Source organism: Pseudorca crassidens, chromosome 15 (assembly GCF_039906515.1).
Source record: "Pseudorca crassidens isolate mPseCra1 chromosome 15, mPseCra1.hap1, whole genome shotgun sequence".
Lineage (NCBI taxonomy): Eukaryota > Metazoa > Chordata > Mammalia > Artiodactyla > Delphinidae > Pseudorca > Pseudorca crassidens.
This window is the reverse complement of record NC_090310.1, coordinates 45,711,500-45,737,695: the sequence shown is the minus strand read 5'-3', so window position 1 is coordinate 45,737,695 and position 26,196 is coordinate 45,711,500. Positions and strand designations below refer to the sequence as shown.

General features: G+C 40.6%; 1 protein-coding gene across 3 annotated transcripts in view; it reads left to right on the top strand.

The window, feature by feature from the left end:
* MACROD2 (mono-ADP ribosylhydrolase 2) overlaps positions 1–26,196 on the top strand; it is a 1,985,215-nt gene that overhangs the window by 1,942,589 nt on the left and 16,430 nt on the right. For all 3 annotated transcript variants that reach the window (XM_067707453.1, XM_067707452.1, XM_067707451.1), the window contains 2 exons: positions 18,973–19,050; positions 22,068–22,132. In XM_067707453.1, the coding sequence (XP_067563554.1) occupies positions 18,973–19,050; positions 22,068–22,129 (140 nt within the window). In that variant the 3' untranslated portion in view covers positions 22,130–22,132. The remainder of the gene's footprint in view (positions 1–18,972; positions 19,051–22,067; positions 22,133–26,196) is intronic.

The following is a 26,196-nucleotide window of genomic DNA, read 5'->3' as shown; positions in this document are numbered from 1 at the left end:
CTCTCAGGGCAGGAAGCAGGGTTTTTTTGCTCTTTCTGTCTTCTGCACAGGGTTTATGGCCTGTTCAGGGTGCACAGCCAGTGACTAGTACTTACTTGAGAGTCCCAGTGGAACTCTCTCCCCCTCTCAGTGCCACCTGGCAGAATCCCTGGGTGAGGGGCAAGGAGGTTTCCGAGGTGTGCAGGAAGCTCTGGGCAGTAGAAAATTCTGCTCACTCAGCATAGGAAGCAGAAACAGGTTTCTTTAAAGCAGTGGGTAGGAGCTCCTCCCCACAGGACTTTGCCCCATCGGTTATTTCCATCTCTGTCTCTACTAACTGTCTGCTTACTCTATAAGCATGACTACTGCTCCCATCCCCCAAAGCACACCTAAAGACCAGCTGTGTCAGTTGCATCCTTCATGAAGTAGACCCCTAGATGGAGTTAGGAGCAAAAGTTTATTGAGGAAGAAGGCATGAGAAAGTCAAAGAGACAAGGCAGAGTTGTGCAGGGGGAACAGAGGGGAAGAGGCATCACTTGCCCGGAGTCACTCAGCTAGGAAGTGGCAGAGCCAGGATTGAAACCCCACAAATTTGGCTCCAGAATCCAAGGCATGTAACCACTGTGCATACTGCCTGTGTCTTCTCCTGCTCTGACAGATGGTGCATTTTATTATCACTCAAATTAGAGCTTACATAATTATTTACTATGAGCCAAACACTCCACTAAGTGCTTTATAATATGCATTACCTATTTGTGAGGTAAGCGTTACTTTCTGTGTTTTACATATTTATTAGAAACCTGAGTCACAGTGAGGTTAAATAACATGCTCAGAATCATTCAGCAAATAAGTAGTAGAATCAGAATTCACACATGAAATTCATGCTTTCAACCCTGATGCCATGGGCCTTTACACTGCCATTGCCTTTGAGTTAGAATAGAGTTTCATTCATCTTTGTAATCAAATAACCTAGCAAATTATAGGTATTGAATAAAAATTTGCTAAATGAATGAATGAATGAATAATGTGCTTTTCCAGAATTTCTGTCTGGAACTGTAGAATGTGGTCATTTTTTTAAAGGGCACGTTATCAAGACAATGCTATTCCCAATGCTCCTTTTCACTTTTTTTAAATATTAGCTATAGCTTTTATGCTGTGAATAAAATTTCTAGTAGTCAATGCATTAAGCACACACACTAGAAGAAGTTCAGGAACCTTAAAGATGCTATTTTAGTGAAAAGTAGTCAAAAAGCAGATGGTTCTCAAACTTCTGTGCACGCAGACGTCATCGAGGAAGCTTATTAAAATGTAGATTACCAGGCCCCACCAACCACAGATTCTTATTCAATGTATTTGCTAAGAAGCCTAGAAATCTGCATTTTGTAGTCATCTCCAGGTGAGTCCAGAGCAGATGGTCCATGGACAAACTCAAGTGGACCACTGGGGCTACTACCATCAGCTAATCAACCTCCACGTCACGTATGAGAAATCCTAAAAAACATAACAGTAAAATTACAACTGGAATAAAACTGCTTGATATCCATTATTTCCTATAATGATTTTTTAGAACTATATGATGAGGCCTGAGACCCATACCATGACCCATATAGGTGCCAACTTAGTTTAATTGGATCAGGGTGGACAGAACACTTTACAACTATTTAAAACTTTATACTGATTCTGGGGAGAAAAGCTAATGACTCATTTTTGTAATTTCAATGTGTTTATGTCATCCCAGCAGGGTTTTATTTTTCCATCAATTGTATGTCCTTGAAATTAAGATCCCTTCAATTATAAGAATTACTCTTCTATTCAGTCTCACCGAGAAAGAAAAAGTCCCCAGATGGAGAACTCAATATAGGGCAAAAAGAGCTACACCGTCCGATGCGGGTAAAGGAGAAATAGGGCACAGTGCTTTAGTCTATGCTCCTCCGAGAGCAGATCCTAAGTCACACCTTTCATGCAGGTGGCTTATTTGGGAAACGGCCCCAGGAAGCACTAGGGGAAATGAGGGAAGGGAAGGGAAGGGAAGGGAACCAGTAAAGTATGGGTCGTGAGCCAGTTACACTGTGAGCAAATGGACCCAGTCCCTCTGAAGACCAATTTGAAGACCAATGTAGAACACACCTCAGAATCAAGGGAAGCTGAGTGTTAGCCAATGACTCCCTTCCCTGGTTGGTTGAGGGCTGCCCTGGGGGGCGTTAGATCCCCAGCATTTTTTTAGTGAAGAGCAATTAATAAGCAAATGTTCTCAGACTTTCGTTGGCAAAGGACGGCTGGGCTGTTCTGTCCCGAGGTGAAAAAGCTACCCTGGCCCTGCCAGTGGAGAAGCAGAGAGATGCAGGCATTCAAGGGGACAAACTGTCGGAGGACACGGGGCTACTGTCTGGTGCAGCTGCAGGGGGACTCAGAGGTGGCCCAGGGGTGGTGGCCCAGGCACCAACTATAGCTGCTCCAAAAAGCTAGGAGGCTTGGGTGTCTGACCTTTGGCATTGATGGAAGAAGGGTTAAAAAAAATGTCTTCCTTAAAAAGTTGAATCACATGCTGATGCTAATTATACACGTTTGTGCCCTGAATTCATATCCCAGTGCGATCCGTAGAAATCTCAGCAGGACATTAAACTAATATGGGGTTGGTAACGCTGTCCAGTGACTAACAAGCAGATGCAAATCCTATCTGAACCTGGCTTTAATCCAGGTTGATAGCAATTGTAGAGCCATTGATTATTCGATTCATCTCAACTTCTCTGATGTTAAAACGTGGGGGAAAAAATGTATCTTTGAAACAGGGAAACACAGTAGTAACAATTTAGCCACAAAACAGATACTGTCACTTTCCTGCCTAATAAAACCTTAAGGAGCACTCCTTTTCTGTCCCCTGACACACACACACACACACACACACACACACACACACACACACACCCACCAGCACAACACCACCTCCACGTCTCTAATAGATGTCTCTTTATAATGGAGGACACTTACTGGTATATAAGAACCCGTCTTCTTTCTTCCTCCAAGGTTTACAGCCACACATATAATCAATATTCTATTGAAGGCAGCCAAATAGCAACCAATTAAATGCAACAGAACAGAAAGCTGAAATTTGAGGGTGGCCTTTAGAAATACTCTTACCATTTGCCCAAAGGAAGCCATGGGGCAGGGGAAATGTTACTACCTCTAGCTGCGTTATTTTGAACTTTCAAAAAAATTATGTTACAAGCAAAAATGTCTGTATAGTTCTGTAAAAAGAAAGAAATCAAACTCCGTTGGTATCTCCCCTTTTAAAAAGCCAGGTCTTCAGGCTTTTTTATTTGACAGTCTCACATAGACGGGTCTACACTTTTTTTTTCTTTTTTTTTTAAGAAAAGCATTGTGTCCTCAGATCAATAAATCAAAATTGGATTGCCTTCTCCTCAAAGGTGAATTGTATCTTGCTGAAGAGGTGATGTGACAGGATCTCTAGTTTGGTAAAATACATGAACAAAAAAAGGATTAAGATTTCTTTGCCTGAAAGGAAAAGTCTGGATGTTATTTTTTCTATTATGGGAGAGTTTCCTGAATTATCTCCTAGAACAAGAGATTAAGAGTCAAGAGATAAAGCAGGTGCAAGCCCCATTATTTAGTGCTGTCAGAGCCCATTCTCTTGCTGGAGGCGTTGTTTCCACACAGAGAATGAAAGCAGCTTGACAGCTGCAGGAGTATCTATGACAGTCTGAGAAAAGAGGCAGAAAGGCAGCCACACAGAGGGCTAGGGAATCCCTCGGTTGTCAAAATTCTGAAACAAGCAAGAGATTCATGACTGTGGGAGAGACCAGGGTGCCTATAGAGACATCAGTCAAGACAAAAGCAAAATTCAGCCGTCAGAAGTCAATCAATCTACGAAGCAACGGGAGAGTTAAGATGTTCAGCACCCAGGGGCAAGCAGGAAGAGTACTGAGCGACCCAGGCATGTCAGCTCCCAGAGGCTGGCACTGCGGCACAAACCTGAAGAGCCCTGAAGCCCAGAGGGTGACATCATCACAGACCCAGCCTCTGCTGACGGCTCACCCACTTTACTGCTGAGCCCTCAGATCCTCTGGTGCTCAAGCAAGCCACGAAAACGTACTCTGCCTCATAGTTACTCTTTCCCGTGGACTCCAAACCAAGCCATCACACACTTCTAACCACTTGGTAGGAGGTTCAGAGTGACAGTAACCTGGTTTTCCAGATTAAAGAGGCCATGGCATGCACCCATCTTCAAAAGGAGAATGAAAGCCCCAAGCTTTGACTCTAAAATATCTGGCAGAGGAGTATGGTCTATGCTATGGGGCCCTGCAGGTCCTGCAGAGGCGAGACCTTGGCATATCACCACTCCCACGGAGCCTGCTGCAGCCGACCACAGAAGTCCCTGGCGTTCGACAGGACTCACTGTCTTCATTGTGAATAGGTCTGTGTTCCTCTCCCTCCCCCAAGCCATCCTAAGGACATGGAAGACATTCTTCAAGTCCATTGCTTTCAAGTGGATTAGAGTTGACCAAGCAGATCTGTGAAAGAAGATTCTAGGCCATTCCCAAATTCCAGTCCCATTTCACCTGCCTCTGTAGGGCTCTCTCACCACTGTCACTAGATTGATGAAGTGGAAATAGCCCAGGAGTGAATTTGGAAGAACTTTAAGCCCCAACTTCATCACCAGATGGCCTGGGGCAGCCATGCCACTTTTCTGGGGCCCAGCGTCACACCTGTGAAGGGTTTTGTTGGACTGGAATATGGTCAAAGATCTTTTTTTATTTCTTGGGCAAAGCAGTCTGGTTCAGACAGCAAAAGACAAGATAGGCCTATTACCTAGGAGGGGAATAAAGCCCTAGGTAGAGGGGGTTGGCAAACATAACAGCAATTTCTTGCAGGTAACTTAGAATTCTCTTTGGTAAAAGGCATCTGACTGAGTTTAATAGCAGTTTTAGTTACATGTTTAATGAATGTGGCCTAGACAGTCTTTTCTGGGTGTGTGTGTGTGTGTGTGTGTGTGTGTGTGTGTGTGTGTGTGTAAGTGTTTGCTCTGGTAGTGATAAACTCTCAGAAGGCATAAAAATGATTAAATACAAAGAAGTTCAAAGATTAAGATCCAGGCATCTGTGAAATGGGCTTTCTGAAGAAAAGCTAAATATAAAATGGGCTCTAGTTTAATGCCAGGTGTGTTTGAAAACTTCTCCTAGTAGGAAAAAAATCTCATTTTTCTTTGAAGCTGAGAGAATTGGTATTGAGAGTCTAAGACTAGAAATGGAATTCCCTTAACAGAACTGAATGCACTTACTTCCAGATCAGGGTCCTCTGATAGTTTGTCTTTCAGTGTTTCTGTAAATCTACTAGTTATTTATTGTGCAAATCTACTAGTTATACAGCTTTCTTCCTGGATATTGATTTCTAGTACTTTGGTCATCACAAAGACGACCCACTAGATTTTATTAAATGTTCTGAATAAATTGTGCTATTTAGGAAAATATACCATGAGGGCAAAATCTAGTGGAAATAATTAAGGAATCTATAATTAAGAATGTATAGGACTAAATAATCCTTTGACTAAAGAGCTGTGTATATAATCACTCAGGATTTCAACCCAAGCAGTCAGAGGCACTTTCTTTCAGGAGACTTAAGTGTGTGATGAAGTTTCTAAGAATCCAACGTGGGTTATTTCCAGCAGCAAGTTTCCTTCCTTATGAAAGATACCACATAAAGAATCATTTGAAAGCCCAAAGCTACCCCACTGTGGCTCCTTACATAGTTAAAACCCTATTAGAGTAAAAGAATCAAGAGATTCCTGTGGAAAAAAATACCTATCTCTGTGCTCACTAGGGCCCTGCTGGGTAGACTTATCTGGTCGCCATAGAGAAATAAGAGCCACAAAGGGGGTGTGATGGTTGTGTGTGGGGGGGGTGGCATTTGAGAGACACCCGGTTTGTATTGTTCCTGCTGGAAAGACCCTGATCTGAGACCAGCCCTGGCGGCCCCCGGCTGAGAAGGGCCTACTTGTAGCCTTCACTCCTGCCAGGCCCTGGAGGGTGTGGGGACTGCATTATGAGGCTGAATGAGAGTTAGATGCTTAATTGGGGCCTGGAAAAGGGAAAGAAAAGCCAGACGTGTAGAATGTGATCGGAATCCAGCTCAGGTAAGCCAAGTGTGGCAACACCTGGGAAGGCTTCAGTGGTTGTGATCTTACATAAAGGAGATGGAACTGCCTTTTAGAGTTCCATGGGGGCAGCACAACCAGCAAAGGGAGATGAGGAGTAAAACAGGTCAGGCCTAAGGTGGTCCAGTTGAAGATGTAAGAAACTGAGTCCTCCAGATCTTTGACACACAGGAGATATTTCTACCTATCCCAATGCTTGGCAAGGATGCAAAACATTTGAAACTGACTCCTCTAACCAGCTCCAACTTAAATGTCATTTCCTTGTTCTCCAAGATTTTTCTTCACCAGCCCTCAAAAAAGGTGACTCACTCTCCACTGGGCCTCCAGAGTTCCTAGTTCATACCATAACACGTGGCTTGTGGGTGGTCCATGTTCTCAATCTCAACCCCCCCACCCCCGTCTCAGCTAGCTTGTGAAGTCCATGAAGACATCAGTATGCCTCATCCATTTTTATCTCAGCATGTAGTAGACACTGAAGTATCTGGTGGATATGTTTTGGGGGTTTACTTCCCAAATATTGGGTCTCTATAGCCTGACTATTCTGACAATAACTAGTGATGAATTTTCAAACCATTCTCAAAGTGGCTGTATGCAGGCACACCATCCGGTTAAACATAAAAGGAAAAGGTATATGCATGTGTCTGATTTCATGCCCACCTTCGGCTACCGCCACTGCCTTTTATCTACTAAAGACAGCTTCTGATTTTTTTTTTTTCTTTTTTGCGGTACGCGGGCCTCTCACTGCTGTGGCCTCTCCCGTTGCGGAGCACAGGCTCCGGACGCGCAGGCTCAGCGGCCATGGCTCACGGGCCCAGCCGCTCTGCAGCATGTGGGATCTTCCCGGACCGGGGCACAAACCCGTGTCCCCTGCATCGGCAGGCAGACTCTCAACCACTGCGCCACCAGGGAAGCCCCTTCTGCCCATTTTTTGATTGGGTTGTTTGTTTTTTTGATATTGAGCTGCATGAGCTGTTTGTATACTTTGGAGATTAATCCCTTGTCGGTTGCTTCATTTGAAAATATTTTCTCCCATTCTGTGGGTCGTCTTTTCGTTTTGTTTATGGTTTCCTTTGCTGTACAAAAGCTTTTAAGTTTCATTAGGTCCCATGTGTTTATTGTTGCTTTTATTTTCATTACTCTAGGAGGTGGATTGTAAAAAGATCTTGCTGCAATTTACACCAGAGGGTGTTTTGCCAATGTTTTCCTATAAGAGTTTTATAGTATCTGGTCTTACATTTAGGTCTTTACTCCATTTTGAGTTTATTTTTGTGTATGGTGTTAGAGAATGTTCTAATTTCATTCTTTTACATGTAGCTGTCCAGTTTTCCCAGCACCACTTATTGAAGAGACTGTCTTTTCTCCACTGTATATTCTTGCCTCCTTTGTCATAGATTACATGACCATGGTGCATGGGTTTATCTCTGGACTTTCTGTCCTGTTCCATTGAGCTATATCTGTTTTTGTGCCAGTACCATACTGTTTTGATTACTGTAGCTTTGTAATATAGTCTGAAGTCAGGGACCCTGATTCCCCCAGCTCTGTTTTGCTTTCTCAAGATTGCTTTGGCTATTCAAGGTCTTTTGTATTTCCTTAAAAACTGTAATTTTTTTCTTCTAATTCTATGAAAAATGCTATTGGTAATTAGATGGGGATTGCATTGAATCTGTAGATTACTTTGGATAATATTGTCATTTTGGCAATATTGATTCTTCCAATCCAAGAACATGGTATATCTCTCCATCTGTTTGTGTCATCTTTGATTTCTTTCATCAGTATCTTATAGTTTTCTGAGTACAGGTCTTTTGCCTCCTTAGGTAGGTTTATTCCTAGGTATTTTATCCTTTTGATGTGATAGTAGACGGGATTGTTTCCTTAATTTCTCCATCTGATCTTCCATTGTTAGTGTATAGTAATGCAAGAGATTTCTGTGTATTAATTTTGTATCCTGCAACTTTACCAAATTCATTGATGAGCTCTAGTAGTTTTCTGGTAGCATCTTTAGGATTTTCTATGTATAGTACCATGTCATCTACAAACAATGACAATTCCACTTCTTCTTTTCCAATTTGGATTCATTTTATTTCATTTTCTTCTCTGATTGCTGTGGCTAGGACTTCCAAAACTATGTTGAAAAACTTCCAAAACTAAGTGGCAAGAGTGGACATCCTTGTCTTCTTCCTGATTTTAGACAAAATGCTTTCAGTTTTTCACCATTGAGAATAGTCATTCCTTTTTTACTTTGGAGAGGGAGCCAAGGGCATGTGTCTACAAGTGATGACCACCAGTAGGATGGTCAAGGAGCAGCTTTAGGATTGAGGTTCTTTGGGAGAAAATAGGTTAGATGAGGGGCAGATGGCTTACAATTGTACTTTTGTCCCGAAGAAATAGGAACTAATTGTAAATCAAGTATACCCATCTGCTCAGGCTGCCATAAAAAAAATACCATAGACTGGGCGGCTTAAACACCAGAAGTCTATTTTCTCACAGCTCTGGAGGCTGAGAAGTCCAAATCAAGGTGCTGGCTGATTTGGTTTATGGCGGGATCTCTCTTCCTGGCCTATAGGTGGCCCCCTTCTCACTGTGTCCTCATATGGCAAAGGGAGAGAGAGAGAGCTCTCTTCTTATAAAGCCACAGTCCTATCAGATTAGGGCCTCACTATTGTGACCTCATTTAATTTTAATTACCTCCATGAAGGCCCTATTTCCAAATACAGTCACATTGCCACTTGGGGCTTCAACATATGAATCTTGTGGCAGGGGCGGGGGGGGGGGGGTGGGGTCACAAATATTCAGTCCATAACCTCAAGTCTGATCAGAACTATCCTTTGATAAATATTCCTAAAACCAGCTGTTGACAAAGGCCAAGTATGTGAGACACCCGGAGTGAATACCCCATCCCACAAATCAAAGGAGTCTGCACATCTGGTCTTGGGTTTAAGCTGGTGATGTGAAGTCACATTTCAAATCTCACTCACCCAAACATAATGATATGAAAGCAGATAAGTAAAACAAGCAAACGAACAACACAAATAAAAACAGTAATTAAAAGAACAAGCTGGGCTTTCCTGGTGGCTCAGCGGTTGAGAGTCCGCCTGCCGATGCAGGGGATGCGGGTTCTTGCCCCGGTCTGGGGGGATCCCACATGCTGCGGAGCAGCTGGGCCCGTGAGCCATGGCTGCTGAGCCTGCACATCCGGAGCCTGTGCTCCGCAACGGGAGAGGCCACAACAGTGAGAGGCCTGCTTACCGCAAAAAAAAAAAAAAAGAACGAGCTGGTAGCCATGGCAAAAGGAAGGCGTAAGCCTGGTGTCACCCCCAACCTACTCCCTAGCTCTACCAGGCTCTGAAATAATCCTGAATAGGGTCTTACTAGCTACCATTTACTTTCCCAACTGGGAGAAGAGCAGGCCAGGGAGATTTGCACAAGCGCATGAAGCCAGCCATGAACACCTTTATTCTGCCTTGCCCCAAAGAGACAGGAAAACAAGCTGTGATTCTCCATTTCAATATCTCTTGCTGGGAGGAAAATGGAAAAGAAAAGGCAGACCAATAACAAATTCCTGGATCTAATTACCTCTAGGGGAAAAAAACAATAGGAATTTCACCAAATAGAGGGCAAAAGGGAAAATAAATAAGGCAAGATCTTGGGGGTGAGCAGGAAGCAGAGGAGGAGGTGCTGGAAAGTCCCAGATGAAGCCCCCTTGAAAGAGGAGCCCCCTTCATTCCCTGAGGAGTCTGTGTAGGGTTTGCTTAGGGTTTATCACCTTCTGCTTTGGAGGCTGAGAGAGAAAACAGCAAAGAGAATAGCGAAGCCCAAGCTGACTTTTTTGCTCTTAGAGCAAAAACGAGTTGCAAGGCTCACGTTGAATTGAAAAAAACTATCCAACCCCAAGGATAGCCCCCACTGTGACAGGCAACAGTACCGACAAAGTGGTGGCCTGGGCTGGGCATGGGACACACTTGCTGAGGAATCCAGCACAATGAATGTGGTTGATGCTGTGACCACTTTACCCTCCCAAAGAAAACGCTTCCACAGACAATGTGCGAAAGGAGTAGCTTGCTAATGTGTGTGTCACATGCTCACCCTATAGTAATGACCTTATTGACTTTCATGTAGTCTTCATAAATTAAGAAAATTAACCCTCTCTCTGTCAAACACGTTGCAGATATTTTCTCCTGGATTGCCTTCTTTTGATTTTCTTTAAGATACATTAAATAAATTTTACTATGCTTTCTTCTAAAATCTTCAGATATTGTTTTTTAAGTGACCTATATGGGAAAAGAATCTAAAAGAGGGTGAATATACGTTGCTGTGTGGTAGAAACTAACACAACATTTTTAAATCAACTATACTCCAATAAATTTTTTTTTAAAACTCAAAAAAAATTCAGTAAGAAAAAAATGAGCAATCAAATAGAAAAATTGGTAAAAAAAATATTAAAATAAATGACAGAAGAGAGGAAGGGAGGGAGGGAGGAAGGGAGGAAAGATATTAGGAAGGAAGTTAGGAAGGAAGGAAGGAGGAATCTCAACACCCTGCATGTTAAGAGGTAATAATAAAAGAAAAATACACTGTAGAACAGTATTATTCTCTGAGATTTATTAATCCAGCTAAGCCAGTCTTCTACTCCATTCAGTTCTTTTCATTAAGGTTTATACGTAGCACAGACTCAATATATATGCTGGCTGGCTGGATGAATGAATGAATAATACCAAAGAGGAGGAAAAATGTGATAAATTCTTGAATGATACAGAGAAGTGATTCAGCTAAGTTTTTATGCTTAAATATCCTTGATTAAGAGACATCAAGAAGTAGATATTAAATTTGTTTCTCTCAGCCAAAAAATATTAATCAAGCGTTTATTATAGTCAATCCTTATCTCTTTTGATCCTCAAATGTTGTGAGGGAGATATCATCACCTCCATGTATAAGTGACAAAACTGAGACTCTGAATGTGAACGAGACCTATCCAAGATCGCACAAATAGAGATGCCAGAGCTTGGATTTGAAACCAGCTGTGTCCAACTCCAGAGAGCTACACTCCATCCCCTTTCACTGATGTTGAGCTTCCCACAAAGGTGGCCAGAAATGGACAGTCCTGAGGTTCAGTATCTGTCATGAGTAACAGAAAAGGGAGTTACAAAAAGCAAAACAAAGGCGTATTCAAAGGAGAGAAGGAATTTGTAGAGGCTGGACTTGTGGTTTGTTGTGTGTCATTTGTTGTAGAGAAGGTGGGTAGTAATCTCTGTTAAATGCTGTCTGGTCTATTTTGCCTCCCTTCACTTTGGATGAATTTTCCTAGGCGTAGTGTTTATCCTTTGCACCCTTACATATTATCACAAAACACCTGGATAAGAAACCTGGTTGCTACTGAAGCAGCTGCGTAAATGCATAAGCCCATGCCATTACCAAGGATTGGAATTTTTTTCTTGAGGTTAAATGTATTTAGTTTATCGCTGTTGGAACCACATCACTAAGAGGAGTCGCATCACTGACTTTTACAATCATTTTACATAGTGTTGGTGCCTTGATTGTAAAGAGCAGTTTGTGGGGAAGTATAACAATACAAAGGCTCAACTTCTCTTCAAGTCCTGTCTTCTCACTGACACTCTGTTCTTGCTCCGTAAGTTGGTCTTTGATCTCCTTTAGTTTTACTTGCACTCGGATTCTACACCTAGAAAGTGAACTTGGCACTCTAGGATAAAGTAAGGTCTAATGGAGCTCATCTCCCCTAACAATCAGTTGCTTAAAAAGAACATAAATGATGTTTATGCATGTGGAATAATGCTTTTCTCCATTTGAGCTTGGAAGTTAAATATATGTGACAAACGCCTTAAACTCTGCGACCAGTTTTCTTCCATTTTAGTACCATTGTGAAGGCAACAGAGTTTAGCCTGTTAAGGGACGTCTCATCTGTATACATCAACGTGGCATTTCTCAAAATTTCATACAGATACCATTTGTTGCCCTGAAACCACACTCCTTCTCGGATGGGGCTCCAACCCAGCCAAAAGTCAGACTGGAACTTGAACCCAGGATCCCTGACTAGGAGGGGACTCAAACGCATTGTCTTTTCATTGAAACCGCTCACCTGGTGTCAGGACTTACTGAAGCTCATGTTCCTTAGTCTCGATGCAGAAAGAACTCAGCGTGAGGCAAAGTGATAGGCAAAGAATGAGTTTATTAGCATAGGACACTTGTGAGAGATATAAGCGGGCAGGCAAGGGAGTGCAGCCCTGAGAACAAAGAGGGCTACATTTTTATAATCAGAGGGAAGGTGGGGGAAGACCACCTTCTCCCTCATTTCTGGGGAGATGTCAAGGTTTACGTCATTAGTTCCTCCTTTGACCCTATGTGGTCTGACCGGGATTGTCATTGAGCTATTTTAATCATATGTATATTAGCAAAAGGGTGATGACATATACTAAAATATGGTAATTCATCTCAGGTTTCAGTATAATGTCCCCTTTCACCTAGTTTCTTTCCCCTTTCACTTATATTCCTGTCTTGACTACATGCAGAAATGCAACTCTTCAAGGACCATTTACTCCCTGACTTCATGTAACAAGATTCAGACCCCATATCTATTGTCTTGTATTTTTAACTTGAGTGTGGCTTGAGTGTGCCTTGCACTTGAATGTGCTTGGTCTTCCTTCAAGGTAGTATAGATTGTTGCTAGGTTACTAGATTCTTTTCTTGAGTGGTCATTAGCTTACAGTAGTCTCCCAAACTCCCTTAAAATTCCCTCTGTCTTTAAACCCCTAGTGGGATTTTTCAACTAACTATTTAAGTATCCTACTCTATCCCTATCTGCTCTGTAGATGATTTTAGGTGATATCAAAATTAACATATTTATTATTTATTCACACATATTTATTATCATGTGTGAAAAAAGTAGGCACAAATTAAGCTCACAGTTTTATAGCTATGATTGCTATGGGACAAAATTAAGAAGCAGTGTTAGGCCTGAGTCAATTAAAAACATTATTAAGCATTAGTTGTCACCACAGTAATGCTGCGTAACAAGCCATCTTCAATTTCAGAGGCTTAGAACAACAATCATCCATTCTTTTGTTCAGAGAGGATCAACCACATCTAGTCTGGGCCAGGAAGGATGTCAGGCTGTGAGTTGAGTTCAGGTCTTATCCTCCTTAGATCAGCTGCTCCCTAAAGCATGTTCTTCTTGGGGCAAAAGGCAGGAGCACAAGAGGGCAAACCCCAACTGTACAAATGCATTTCAAACCTCTGTTTGACTCACTTTTGCTAATATTCCATTAGCCAAAGCAAATTCCATGACCAAGCCCAATGTCAGGGAACAGTGAAGTCAACTCCTGTAGGGGTGGAAGACAGGAAGTGAGCCTTTTGAAACAATTGCCTAATCCATTACATTAATAATAAAGTTGGAACACAGATATGGCAAAAGTCAAGATGGTTCAAGAATGCTTGCTTTGGTTCAACACGCTTTAATTCAATACAATTGAATCCAGACAGGCCCTGCTTTCTATAGCTGTCATGATACCTATGCAACTACACATTCTGAGAAATAATTATTTGTAATTCTGTTTGTTGCATGGAGTTTGTCAACACAAATCTCAAAAGAAAAACTTGGAGAATCTTCTAACTTCTCTCCATGTTTATGTATTTTAAAATCTGGTTAATTGTATTCTATATGCATTTCAGTATCTTTTCTTTGTGATGAGACTTGCTTCATTTTATTATTTTTTATGTAATGCAACTAACCTACAAAAGGTTATCATAATCAAGGCTTTGAAGAGGACAGTTGAGGTTGGTAATTGAAAATGAAAATGGTACTGTCTGTCCCAGACTCTTTCTATTTCAGAATCTTTTATCTCCTGCTAGGAGCCCTGAAATGTACCTCATTTGTGTTCCAAGCAGCAGCAATCAAAATGAGGGAAGGACAGGCAAACTGAAATAAATAGGCTGTAGAGGCAATTTTTGTTTTGATCAGATTCTATTGTCTGTGTGAAATGGCATCATTTCTCTGGGGCACTCAGATGCATTGCCCAGCAGGGGAGAAACCGTTAGGATAATAACAGTTCCACACACATCAGAGTAATAAGTATCTGTCATTCTTCTCTCCCTCTTTCCAAATACACCACACACACACACACACACACACACACACACACACACGCACATGCATACACATATACACATGCATATTCACATAAGCACGCCATGGCACACATACATAGTCATATATTCATACCACATGTGCATGTATCATGCACACTCATGATATTAAATGAATAATGTCTACCAAACATACCATTAGGGTCTTCAGAAGCGGATCTAAGAGACCTCTGCTCAAGAACATGGCAATATATAGAGCTACAACTATGATTTCTCTTTTCATCTCTGTCATGGATCTCAAAACCTGCCATTACATCTCATGCTAATCTGTGCCAATATGGTGGCATAACCTGAGATTTCTCAAACAATGTACTATATTTTAAAATAATGAGGTTGAAAAGACAAAACGTAAGGCAAACAACTTAAATATTTACTGTCTGATTTGCCTTTTGGGTTTTGCTTTCTTCAACTTCTTTTTTCCTCTCTTGCCCAGCTCTTAAAAGTGTTTTGTATGCTCCTTCATTTTCATTGAGCATTATTATATTAACTAGCATCCTGTCTATTAGCTAGAAAGTTCTCTGAGATGTCAGAGAGGTATCTCTATAGTAATATCACCAGGGTTATTACCATTGAGAGTAATGACTTTGAAAGAGATTTCCTGGAAGAATCAGCTACAGGTTCCCTAGATCCCATCACAAACAATGACGCCAAGGAGAAAGTCAAAGAAGTACTGATTAAATTGTGTTAGGTCAATTAACTTTCCTTCCATAGTAATCATCTTATGAAATATAATAATTATGTTGTATTTTAATAAGTTCTGATGGTGTCCAAGGAGTTAGAACATTTTATAGTTATTTTTATAGTGAAAAAGCCGAGGCTTTTAAGTACTATGAGATTTGGTAAAAGTCATTGAAGAAATTAAGTGACCAGCCAGGATATTCTCTTTTATGACATGTCTGTGTCTTGCCCATTTTCTGTTGGGTTCCTTGTCTTTTCTATGTTATATTGTTTTCTTTATATATTAGTACAAGAGTCCTTTGTAAGTGAGATCCATATTATATATATGTGTGTGTTTGTTTGTGTGTATATATACATATATATATATATGTACACAAACACAAATGGCAAATATCTTCTACTCTGGTTTACTTTGCACTCTCTTAATGGTGTGTTTTGATAAAATAATGATGCTAATTTAAATGTTTTCCATATTATTAGTCTTTTGCCTAATGGTCAGTGCTTTGTAACTGTGTAAGAAATTTTTGCCTCATGATATAAAGGTCTTTTTCCATGTTACCTTTCAAATTTCTATAATCTACCTGGAATTTATATTTTCATATAGTGAAAATCCTTCAGTGTAGGTCTACTGTTTTTCCCCCTGAACAAATTCTATTTTTTCCCTGAAAATTTTTTATTTCAAATTGGAAGTTTGAAAGAAGATTTTGCTAGGTATGAAATTTTACGTTAGTGATATTTTCTTTAAGTGCTTTGAAGATATCATTACATTGTCTCTGGATTCCATGATTTTTATTGAGATGTCATCTATAATTCCTATTGTTGCTATTTTGAAGTTAATGGGTCTTTACTCCTAAATATATATTTTTTCTTTAACCTTGATTTTCTGCAAGTTTACACTGATTGGCCTGAATAAGATTTGCGTTGCATTAATTTTGCTTGGGTATCATAATACTCTTAAAGCAGTGGCTTGATATTTTCCATTCAGTTTGGGAAATTATCAGCCATTATCTTTTAAAATATTGCTTTTGCCCCATTACACATAGGATACACCCTATCTCATACATCTGCTAATTCTTTTCATCTGTATTTTATCTTTATATTTTCTAACTTAGCTTTCAGTTTGTAAATTCCTCCTTCAGCTGTGTCTAATTGCCACCAAATCCACCTATTGAATTCTAAACTTCAATTATTATATAATTTTCAGTTCTAGAATTTACATCTGACTTTTTTTATTTAGCGTCTAGTCCAGTTAACTTCTTTGCCATGAGAATTCTCCCTCTTCTCACCCAATTCTTAAACACATTAACCATATTTTAAAGTTGTATCTACAAATAGATCTCTAACATGTCTCTATATATTGTCTTGGTTTTCAGTGATCCATTCTTGTTCCTCAGGAATGACCGGTAATTTTTTATTGAATGCTAGACACTATGTGCGAAAAATTGTAGAGATAACTTGAGCCTCTGGGTGGCCTTATCTTCTTCCAGAGAGGATTTGTTTTTGTTTCTGAAAGGCTGGTAGGATTGAGTAGAGCACTGAAATCAAATCAGAGATTAAATTGATTAAAAGTAGGCCTTCAATTTTTTTTAAGAACTGGTCTATTTCAAGTTCATTGCCCCCCCAAGTATAACCCACAGAAAACTCAAGGTACTTATCAGTGCACCTCTTCTTTGGTGGGCCCTGACCTGTAAGTTTTTCCTCTCTCCCCACAAATCTCATTACAAAACATCTGAAGGCTCTGTTAAACTTCTTTGTATGTGGAATGTCAGGTTCACCATTTTTCACTTCCTCCAGCTTCTGCTGCATTAATGGCTCACTAGTGCCTTAATTTCCTCAAATAATCTGTTCAATGTTTCTAGCTGTTCTTGGTGGAAGTGTTATTCTACAGTATGATAGTCTACTTTAGGCAGAAATCCCTTTCTCTAGTTGTGGTGTGCAGGCTTCTCATTGCACTGGCTTCTCTTGTTGTGGAGCACGGGCTCTAGGCGTGCGGGCTTCAGTAGTGGCTTGCGGACTCTAGAGCGCAGGCTCGGTAGTTGTGGCACGCGGGCTTAGTTGCTCCGTGGCATGTGGGATCTTCCCAGACCAGGGCTTGAACCTGTGTCCCCTGCATTAGCAGGCAGCTTCTTAAACACTGCACCACCAGAGAAGCCCTCTCAGTTTAATTTTAACTTGCATTTTTTTTCGTTAGTAGCAAAGTGAATCACATTTTCACACAACTACAGGCCATTCTTATTCTTTAATTAACTTCCTGTTAGATTTCTTGCTCAATTTTCTATCCAATTGTCAATCTTGTTTATGTTTAGAAGTACTTTATATATCAAAGATATTAACCCTTTTTCTATGATAAAAGGTATAAATAATTTTCCTCAACTGGTAATATTTCTTTTTTTAAACATTTCTTATGGTAGCTTTTCCACCCATAAGTTTGTGTTTATATAAAGTCAAATAGTTTCATTTTTTCTAACTACTTCTGTTTTGAGGCATACTAGCAAAGACTTCCTGCTCCCAAGCTTAGACAACTCCATCAGTAGTTTCTTCTGTAATTGTCTCTGTAAGGAATGTGTTGATGAGCAATTGGAAAATGGTCTATTTTCTAGAATTGACAGAGTGACAAAAGATATGACATGGTTAAGTCCAGCTGGAAGTTTCAAGTTTTGTTTTCGTTTTCCCAACCTAAAAGAACTCATGGGCGCAGTCACTTTCATGTTGTCCTTGTAGGACTTGGGTATCCACGAGTCATGTTTCCTTATGTTGTCCCCTTCCTGACTTTTCTCATCCACTCTCATGTCATCAGCAATATAACATTATTCTACATGGACATCTCCCAAATTCCCACATGTCTAATTCTCAGTTTTCTTCCTCAGCATTAGATGCAAAACTTGTTTGGCATCTCCACTTAAATGACCCTCTTCACCTCCCTTCACTTTGTTTGTTTTATATATTGTCAAGTACTGACCTTCCATCCACCCAGGCTCAAAGATTAGTCACCTTACTTCTTGATTCTCAGCTTCAGTAAATCATTACCAAGAGTACAAGTTAAAGGTATCTTTCTTTGAAGAGATTATACACTGGATCTTTCCTAGCCTTGCTTCACCCCAACAGAAAGGTCAAATTGAACCTACTCTGGACTCAATAGGTATTCATGTAATGAAACTGAATTTAATCTTTTGTTTAAGTTATGGACTTGTCTAGTACTTTCTATCTTTGTATTTTCAAATGCCCTGGCTCTTCAAGCTGTGAAAACATAATAGATATTTAACTAAGAAGAGATTATTGTCCTTTTGACTATCTGTAAATTTTCTCACAATAAGAAATATGGATGTTAACTAGATTATAGTGATCATTTTTTCTATATGTACAAATATCGGATCAAGAAAAACAGTCTCCTTACAACTACATTTAGGCATGTTATATAGCTTCAGCCACAGCAAGTGATGACAAGCCTTATGAAACTGTAAATAGAGAACAATTACAACAGAAATTAACTAAAGATGGGATTCTCAACGATCCAAAATGGCGGCATCTGAGGTCTTCTAGGGGAGCAACTGAGCCATTCATTTGTGTTTAAACTTCACTGCCAGGAGAATGAATCTTTCAGCTTTCAGGCATGCCTGAGGCAAAATAGGTTTTCTTTTTTCATTCTCTTCCAAGTTTAAGCTACATAAACTCACACACAAATTTCCCCAAATTCAAATTGTGGGTTGTTCTGATTAAACCAAGTTTTGCCGCTTTCATGCTACCAGCTTTCTAATTTGAGACATTGTGCATGTATGTATGTGATTATCTCACAAATTAGAGAGAATTTAGAATATGACAGCACTAAAGTATTCAAGCAACTCAACCTACTATTTGCTCCTTTAAGCTTTTCTGCAAAAGAAGTTCAATCCCCCGAGTATTTTTAAACTTAAGAGGGCAATGGAGGGTGACAGAACAATTGGCAGTCAGGCTGTTCTAATTCTCTACTAATCAAGGACTATCTTCTTTTTCAGCGCAAGGCGAGGACACACCTAGAGTTCCTGTGAAAAGCGAAGGCTCTGGTGACACAGAAAATTCTACAAGTCCTGATGGTAAGTTTCTGAGCTATTTGAGTCACACAAACTACAAATCTGTGTAATCTAGGATTAAGGGAGCTGTCTATTCTATGAGTCAACATATTCAGTTTGAACAAGGTAAAGTTCAAAAACCATTTTCTACTGGGAACTAACAAAATTGGCAGCCTTTTGGAAAAACAGCATGTGCCTCAGTTGAATCTTACTTCCCAACACCAAGGAAACAGTGGGTAATTCCAAGGCTAAACTGAAGTCTAGCGGGTGAACCTTATGGAAACACTCAGCAAACACTCAGCATTCAGAGGAGCCCTGGCTTGAGTTTGGGCTACACCTCACTGTATCACACATCAGATGGCTTGGCCAAAAACACAGTGAGTCTTTAAAAGTACTTTATAAATAAATTTACAAAAACCTTTTTTTAGTCACATCTTACTTTGAAGGCATCTAGAAATTGTGAGCCTCAGGAATATTATAGCTTATAGCCTTGCCCCTGCACAACGATACTGGAAACCCTTTGAACTGTCATCATTTAGAAAAACAACTATTTGAGCACACATGATTTCTAAATATTTAATTCCACTTGCCCACAGAGCTTAAGAGAACCAGAATTATTGTTCAGTGATCAACTGTTTATATATATATTGTTGTTTGGGTTATTTTAGCCAGGAAAACAAAGCCAATTACTTTGAGTTGATAATGACCTTGGGAAAATTTCAGCCACTGGTAGAAGTTACTTGGTGGTTTTAAATGGTTTCCTATGCCATGCATTCCACCCTGCTACCAGGCTTGCCCTCACGTAATTGCCTCCCTTAATTATAAGCCCTTCTGCACCAACTGATTTTTTAATTAAGTATTTTTTTAATTTTTTAAAAAAATATATACAATTTTTTAAAGGTCACTTTCCATTTACAGTTATTACAAAATATTGGCTATATTCCCCATGTTCTACAATACATCTTTAAGCCTATCATACATCCAAAAAACTGATTTTTTTTTAACCCCTGGGCATGCTTTATCTAGGGGAATAATACTGTCAAACCCCAGATTCATTCCATTAAAAGCCACCCCATGTTGGTGATGCTCAGTTGAATGAAACCTTCCCCAGCCTTGTTGTGACACCATAGGCACGGTTCTTAACTAGTTCTCTGCAAAGCATGTTCCAAAGAATACGAGGTCCATGCAATGCTCAATGAATAAAAGGGAGATAAATGTGGGAAATCTTGGAGATTTGCCATGCACATTCCAGGCTCTCCAAAGTCTCAGCTGTAAAGAAACTTCTTAACATCATTTAACATTGCTTTTCCCAAACTTATTTGATCATGAAATGCTTTTCATACTAACACTTATTAGGTTTTGGAACTAGGGACCCTTGGGTTGGAGGAAGGAACAGAAAAGGAACACTCACCCATATTTTTGTAGACCAGGATAGAAAGTGCATACATTATTCTTTTTTGTAGAGGTACACTTCCTGTAACTGGCCAGTTTATAACTGGGGTAAAGAATGGGCTCACACATCATTAGAAACCAAGGCTAGTTTGCAGGAGGAACAAAGAAAGAGACCTCCTTGAGAGAGAGTTGGGTGGGCTGCCATCCAATGTCATTCCCTCTTTCAAGTCTCTTTGGAATGTGAGCTCCAGCACCTGCCACTGGTTTTCTTGAACATGAAAACTTGATTAAAGTAAAACAGATTTCGGGCTTTCCTGGTGGCACAGTGGTTGAGAGTCTGCCTGCTGATGCAGGGGACACGGGTTCATGCCCCAGTCCGGGAAAATCCCACATGCCGCGGAGCGGCTGGGCCCGTGAGCCATGGCCGCTGAGCCTGCACGTCCGGAGCCTGTGCTCCGCAACGGGAGAGGCCACAACAGTGAGAGGCCCGCGTACCGCAAAAAAAAAAGTAAAATAGATTTGGATTGTTGCTTTTGTTCCAACAAATGAAGACTATCCAAATGAGAACAAACAGAGGTTACTTATTCAGAGCTACCAAAGCATGGGTGTCACGCAGCCATCATCGCTTGTGTTTGGCCAGCTCAAAGGCAGGGAGGGAAGTGGGGAACTTCTAAGAAGAGGGAAGACTTCAGGCATCCTTGATTGGAGGTTGCCGGTAAGGGGAAGCTGCACTTGGGCTAACTAGAAGTGGCTGATTGGTTTGGGAACATACTTGGCTTTCCCTGGCTCGTCCTGTGTTGGGAGCATGGAGTAAAATACAGGAAAGCTGGCAGTCACTGACCAAGTCCTGACCATTCTGAGCTGCTTGCTACAAAGGTTTGAAGTCAGAATTCTATTGTTATGTTTGGCCTAGCCATTGTTCATCTGTATAAGTCTTGCAGTTTATAATATGGGCTTTGATGCTTTAAAAATACCAATCTAATTTAACCTACTGACCCTTGAAATTTTCCAGTGTCTGCTATGCCTGCTCTGGGCTCCTGGACAATGGTAGTAATGAATTCTGTGTGCTATTTGTATGCAGATGCTTACATAGAACACACGGTAGAGTAAAAGCACACGTTTTATCATTGCTGTGCGATCTGGTTAGATGTTTTGCTTTTCTATTTCATGGTGTCCACTGCCAGTGCACCCACTGGCAAGTTTACAGTGTCAGTTCTGAATTTCAAAATTGAAGACCTGGCAAACCAAGCAGGCCTACTGGCATTGCTGTTTTAGAGGAAGCTGCTTACCTCTCTGCACGTCGATGATCTGGTTTGCTTTGTTTCCTCTTTATTTTCATAGACATCTATTAAAGCCTTTGAATTTACCTAAGGATGGTAATAAATACACACAAAATATCAACCCAAAAATCTGGTATGAAATGACAACTCAGCTCCTACAGTTTAGTAAAGAAGCAACTCTGCCCTCCCCATTCCCCCACCAGTAAAAATCTATAAGAGTGGCCCCCAAATCTTGAATGAATGAAAACAAACTGAAAGAAGTATAAGATAGGAAATCAGAAATGTAACAATTCACAGGCCATTTTAATATGTTTAAGAGATTTGGGTTTAACAAATCTTTAACCTTTTTGTTTTCCTTTCTGGTTCCAGTTGAAATGAATAATCAGGTTGACAGTGTAAATGACCCAACAGAGAGTCAGCAAGAAGATTAATAGGTAAGTTGCCTCTGTTACAAGATTTTCAGTTGATTAAATGGGCCAGCCATAGAAACTGTTTGTAAGAGGCATGTTGGATTCCCCTCAGTTCTATCCAGTCCCGTGGATAGAACTTTTAAACGTTTAAAAGTTTAGCTTCAGACTAAACTTTTAAAATATTTATACCAAATAACATATTGTAAGAAACTTACCATCTTTAAAGGAAAAAGATAAGCTACAGCATATCCAGATCATGCAATACCCTGGTTTTCTGAGCTTTGATAACAAGAAAAAAAATTTTCCATGCATCTCACCTCCTGGCTTCCTGGAGTGATCAAATTATTTCAGCAACCCCAAGCTGATTCTGAAGCATTGCTTTTCCAGAAGTTACCTGCTGAGTTGTTTAGTATATCTGTTTTTAAGCCTAACACTAAACTTTGCCCTGGAGAATGGGAAAGGAATTTGAGTGTATTTGGGCTGACAGAAGCCTGCCTATGTCCCGTCCTCTCACACCACTACCTGTGGACCTGCACCTCTACACAAAGGTTTGTTGAGTTGAAGGAGCCTCACGGAATTCCACGGGAACATAAATGGGGCCAGACGATGATTACGAGTTTTTCCAGACCAACATTCTAAATCACTCAGCCAAGTCTGAAGAATAGCTAGAATAATGAGTGGTCTGTAACACTTTTTTGTATCTTGAGGGCTGGAGAGAAGAATTAAAGAAAAGAAGCCAGCCTAGCTATTCTGATTCCTAGCTTAAAATACTAAGCTGTGAAAAAAAAAAACTATGGGATAAACGAATTGTGCATCATCCAGGGCAAGACACAAATGTGTTGATACGGTTGCCTCTGTCGACTGAAAAAAAAAGCACAACCTAAAAGTTGAGAATTATGTTTTATTTGGTGGACCTTCTGAGGACTTCAAGCCTAGGATAGCTCGTCAGGACTGCTCTGAAGAGGTAAGGGGGGAAGCAGGAACTATAGGAGTTTTACAACCAAGACCAGGTAGTTGGAACATGAAAAGATGACTGACTGTTAATTAAAGAAAACCAGATATCTCAAGTTAATGAATTTAGCCCTTTTCTACTTATGGGAAGATGCAAGAATCTGGGCTCTTTGGAATCATTCCTTTGATGTGCAGCTTAGCTATCTGGGGCCAATATCCTGTTCTTTCCCATCCTGAGTCCCCTCGGGGTGCACCCTTAGGGGTGGCTGCAGTGGCTGACGACTTACCATGGAGCGACAGAATATGACAGGCAATATTTTTCATTCACAGTACTTCCCCATGGTCATAAATTGGACCAGCATTTGGAAGCAAAAAAACACAAATTATTATGATTAGTATAACTAGTAGTAATCTGGTTGCAATAAACCATCAAGTCCACAGGAGAGCTAGCTGGAGAAGCCAAATACTAGAAGGATCAGGTAAAGAGAAAAAGATAAATGTTTCATCTTTGTCTACAAAGGTATACTTTATCAACATGTAGGTTGATAAAGCAGAAGAGAGAAGATTTTTTTTCTGGAAAAAAAAACTTAGAAGTGTATTTCAGAAAGTGATAAAATTATAAATTATATTTATCAGTTAATTAATTCCTGATGAGGTCCTGAGCCAAGATGGTGGAGTAGAAGGACATGCTCTCACTCCCTCTTGCGAGAACACCAGAATCACAACTAGCTGCTGGACAATCATTGACAGGAAGACACTGGAACTCACCAAAAGAGATACCCCACGTCCAAAGACAAAGGAGAAGCCACAATGAGATGGTGGGAGAGGCGCAATTATAGTAAAATCAAATCCCATAACTGCTGGGTGGGTGACTCACAGACTGGAGAACACTTATACCAGAAGTCCACCCACTGGAGTGAAGGTTCTGAGCCCTGTGTCAGGCTTCCCAACCTGGGGGTCCGGCAACAGGAGGAGGAATTCCTAGAGAATCAGACTTTGAAGGCTAGCGGGATTTGATTGCGGGACTTTGACAGGACTGGGGGAAACAGACTCCACTCTTGGAGGGCACACACAAAGTAGTATGTGCATCAGGACCCAGTGGAAGGAGCAGTGACTCCATAGGAGATTGAACCAGACCTATCTGCTAGTGTTGGAGGGTCTCCTGCAGAGGCAGGGGGTGGCTGTGGCTCACTGTGGGGAAAAGACACTGGCAGAAGAAGTTCTGGGAAGTACTCCTTGGCATGAGCCCTCCCAGAGTCTGTCATTAGCCCCACCAAAGAGCCCAGGTAGGTTCAAGTGTTGCGTTGCCTCAGGCCAAACAACCAACAGGGAGGGAACCCAGCCCCACCCATCAGCAGTCAAGCAGAATAAAGTTCTACTGAGCTCTGCCCACCAGAGAAACAGTCAGCTCTACCCACTACCAGTCCCTCCCATCAGGAAACTTGCACAAGCCTCTTAGCCTCATCCACCAGAGGGCAGACAGCAGAAGCAAGAAGAACTACAATCCTGCAGCATGTGGAACAAAAACCACATTTACAGAAACATAGACAAGATGAAAAGGCAGAGGGCTATATACCAGATGAAGGAACAAGATAGAACCCCAGAAAAACAATGAAATGAAGTGGAGATAGGCAACCTTCCAGTAAAAGAATTCAGAATAATGATAGTGAAGATGATCCAGGACCTCAGAAAAACAATGGAGGCAAAGATGGAAATGCAAGAAATGTTTAACAAAGACCTAGAAGAATTAAAGAACAAACAGAGATGAACAATGAAAACTACACTACAAGGAATCAATAGCAGAATAACTGAGGCAGAAGAACTGATAAGTGACCTGGAAGACAGAATGGTGGAATTCACTGCTGTGGAACAGAATAAAGAAGAAAAGAATGAAAAGAAATGAGACAGCCTAAGAGACCTCTGGGACAACATTAAACGCAACAACATTCGCATTATAGGGGTCCCAGAAGGAGAAGAGAGAGAGAAAGGAACCGAGAAAATATTTGCAAAGATTATATTCAAAAACTTCCCTAACATGGGAAAGGAAATAGCCATGAGAGTCCCATACAGGATAAACCCAAGAAGAAACACGCCGAGACACATAGTGATCAAGCGGGCAAAAATTAAAGACAAAGAAAAATTATTGAAAGCAGCAAGGGAAAAACGACAAATAACATAGAAGGGAACTCCCATAAGGTTAACAGCTGATTTCTCAGCAGAAACTCTACAAGTCAGAAGGGAGTGGCACGATATATTTAAAGTGATGAAAGGGTAGAACCTACAAGCAAGATTACTCTACCCAGCAAGGATCTCATTCAGATTCGATGGAGAAAGCAAAAGCTTTACAGGCAAGCAAAAGCTAAGAGAATTCAGCACCACCAAACCAGCTCTACAACAAATGCTAAAGGAACTTTTCTGAGTGGGAAACACAAGAGAAGAAAAGGACCTACAAAAACAAATCCAAAACAATTAAGAAAATGTTAATAGGAACATACATATTGATAATTACCTTAAATGTGAATGGATTAAATGCTCCAACCAAAAGACACAAGCTTGCTGAATGGATATAAAAACAAGACCCATATATATGCTGCCTACAAGAGACCCACTTCAGACCTAGGGATACATACAGACTGAAAGTGAGGGGATGGAAAAAGATATTCCATGCCAATGGAAATCAAAACAAAACTGGTGTAGCAATACTCATATCAGATAAAATAGACTTTAAAATAAAGAATGTTACAAGAGACAAGGAAGGACACTACATAATGATGAGGAGATCAATCCACGAAGAAGATATAACAATTATAAATATATATGCATCCAACATAGGAGCACCTCAATACATAAGGCAACTGCTAACAGCTATAAAAGAGGAAATCAGCAGTAACACAATAAGAGTGGGGGACTTTAACACCTCACTTACACCTATGGACAGATCATCCAAAATGAAAATAAATAAGGAGACAGAAGCTTTAAATGACACAACAGACCAGATAGATTCAACTGATATTTATAGGACATTCCATCCAAAACCAGCAGATTACACTTTCTTCTCAAGTGTGCATGGAACATTCTCCAGGATAGATCACACCTTGGGTCACAAATCAAGCCTCAGTATATTTAAGAAAATTGAA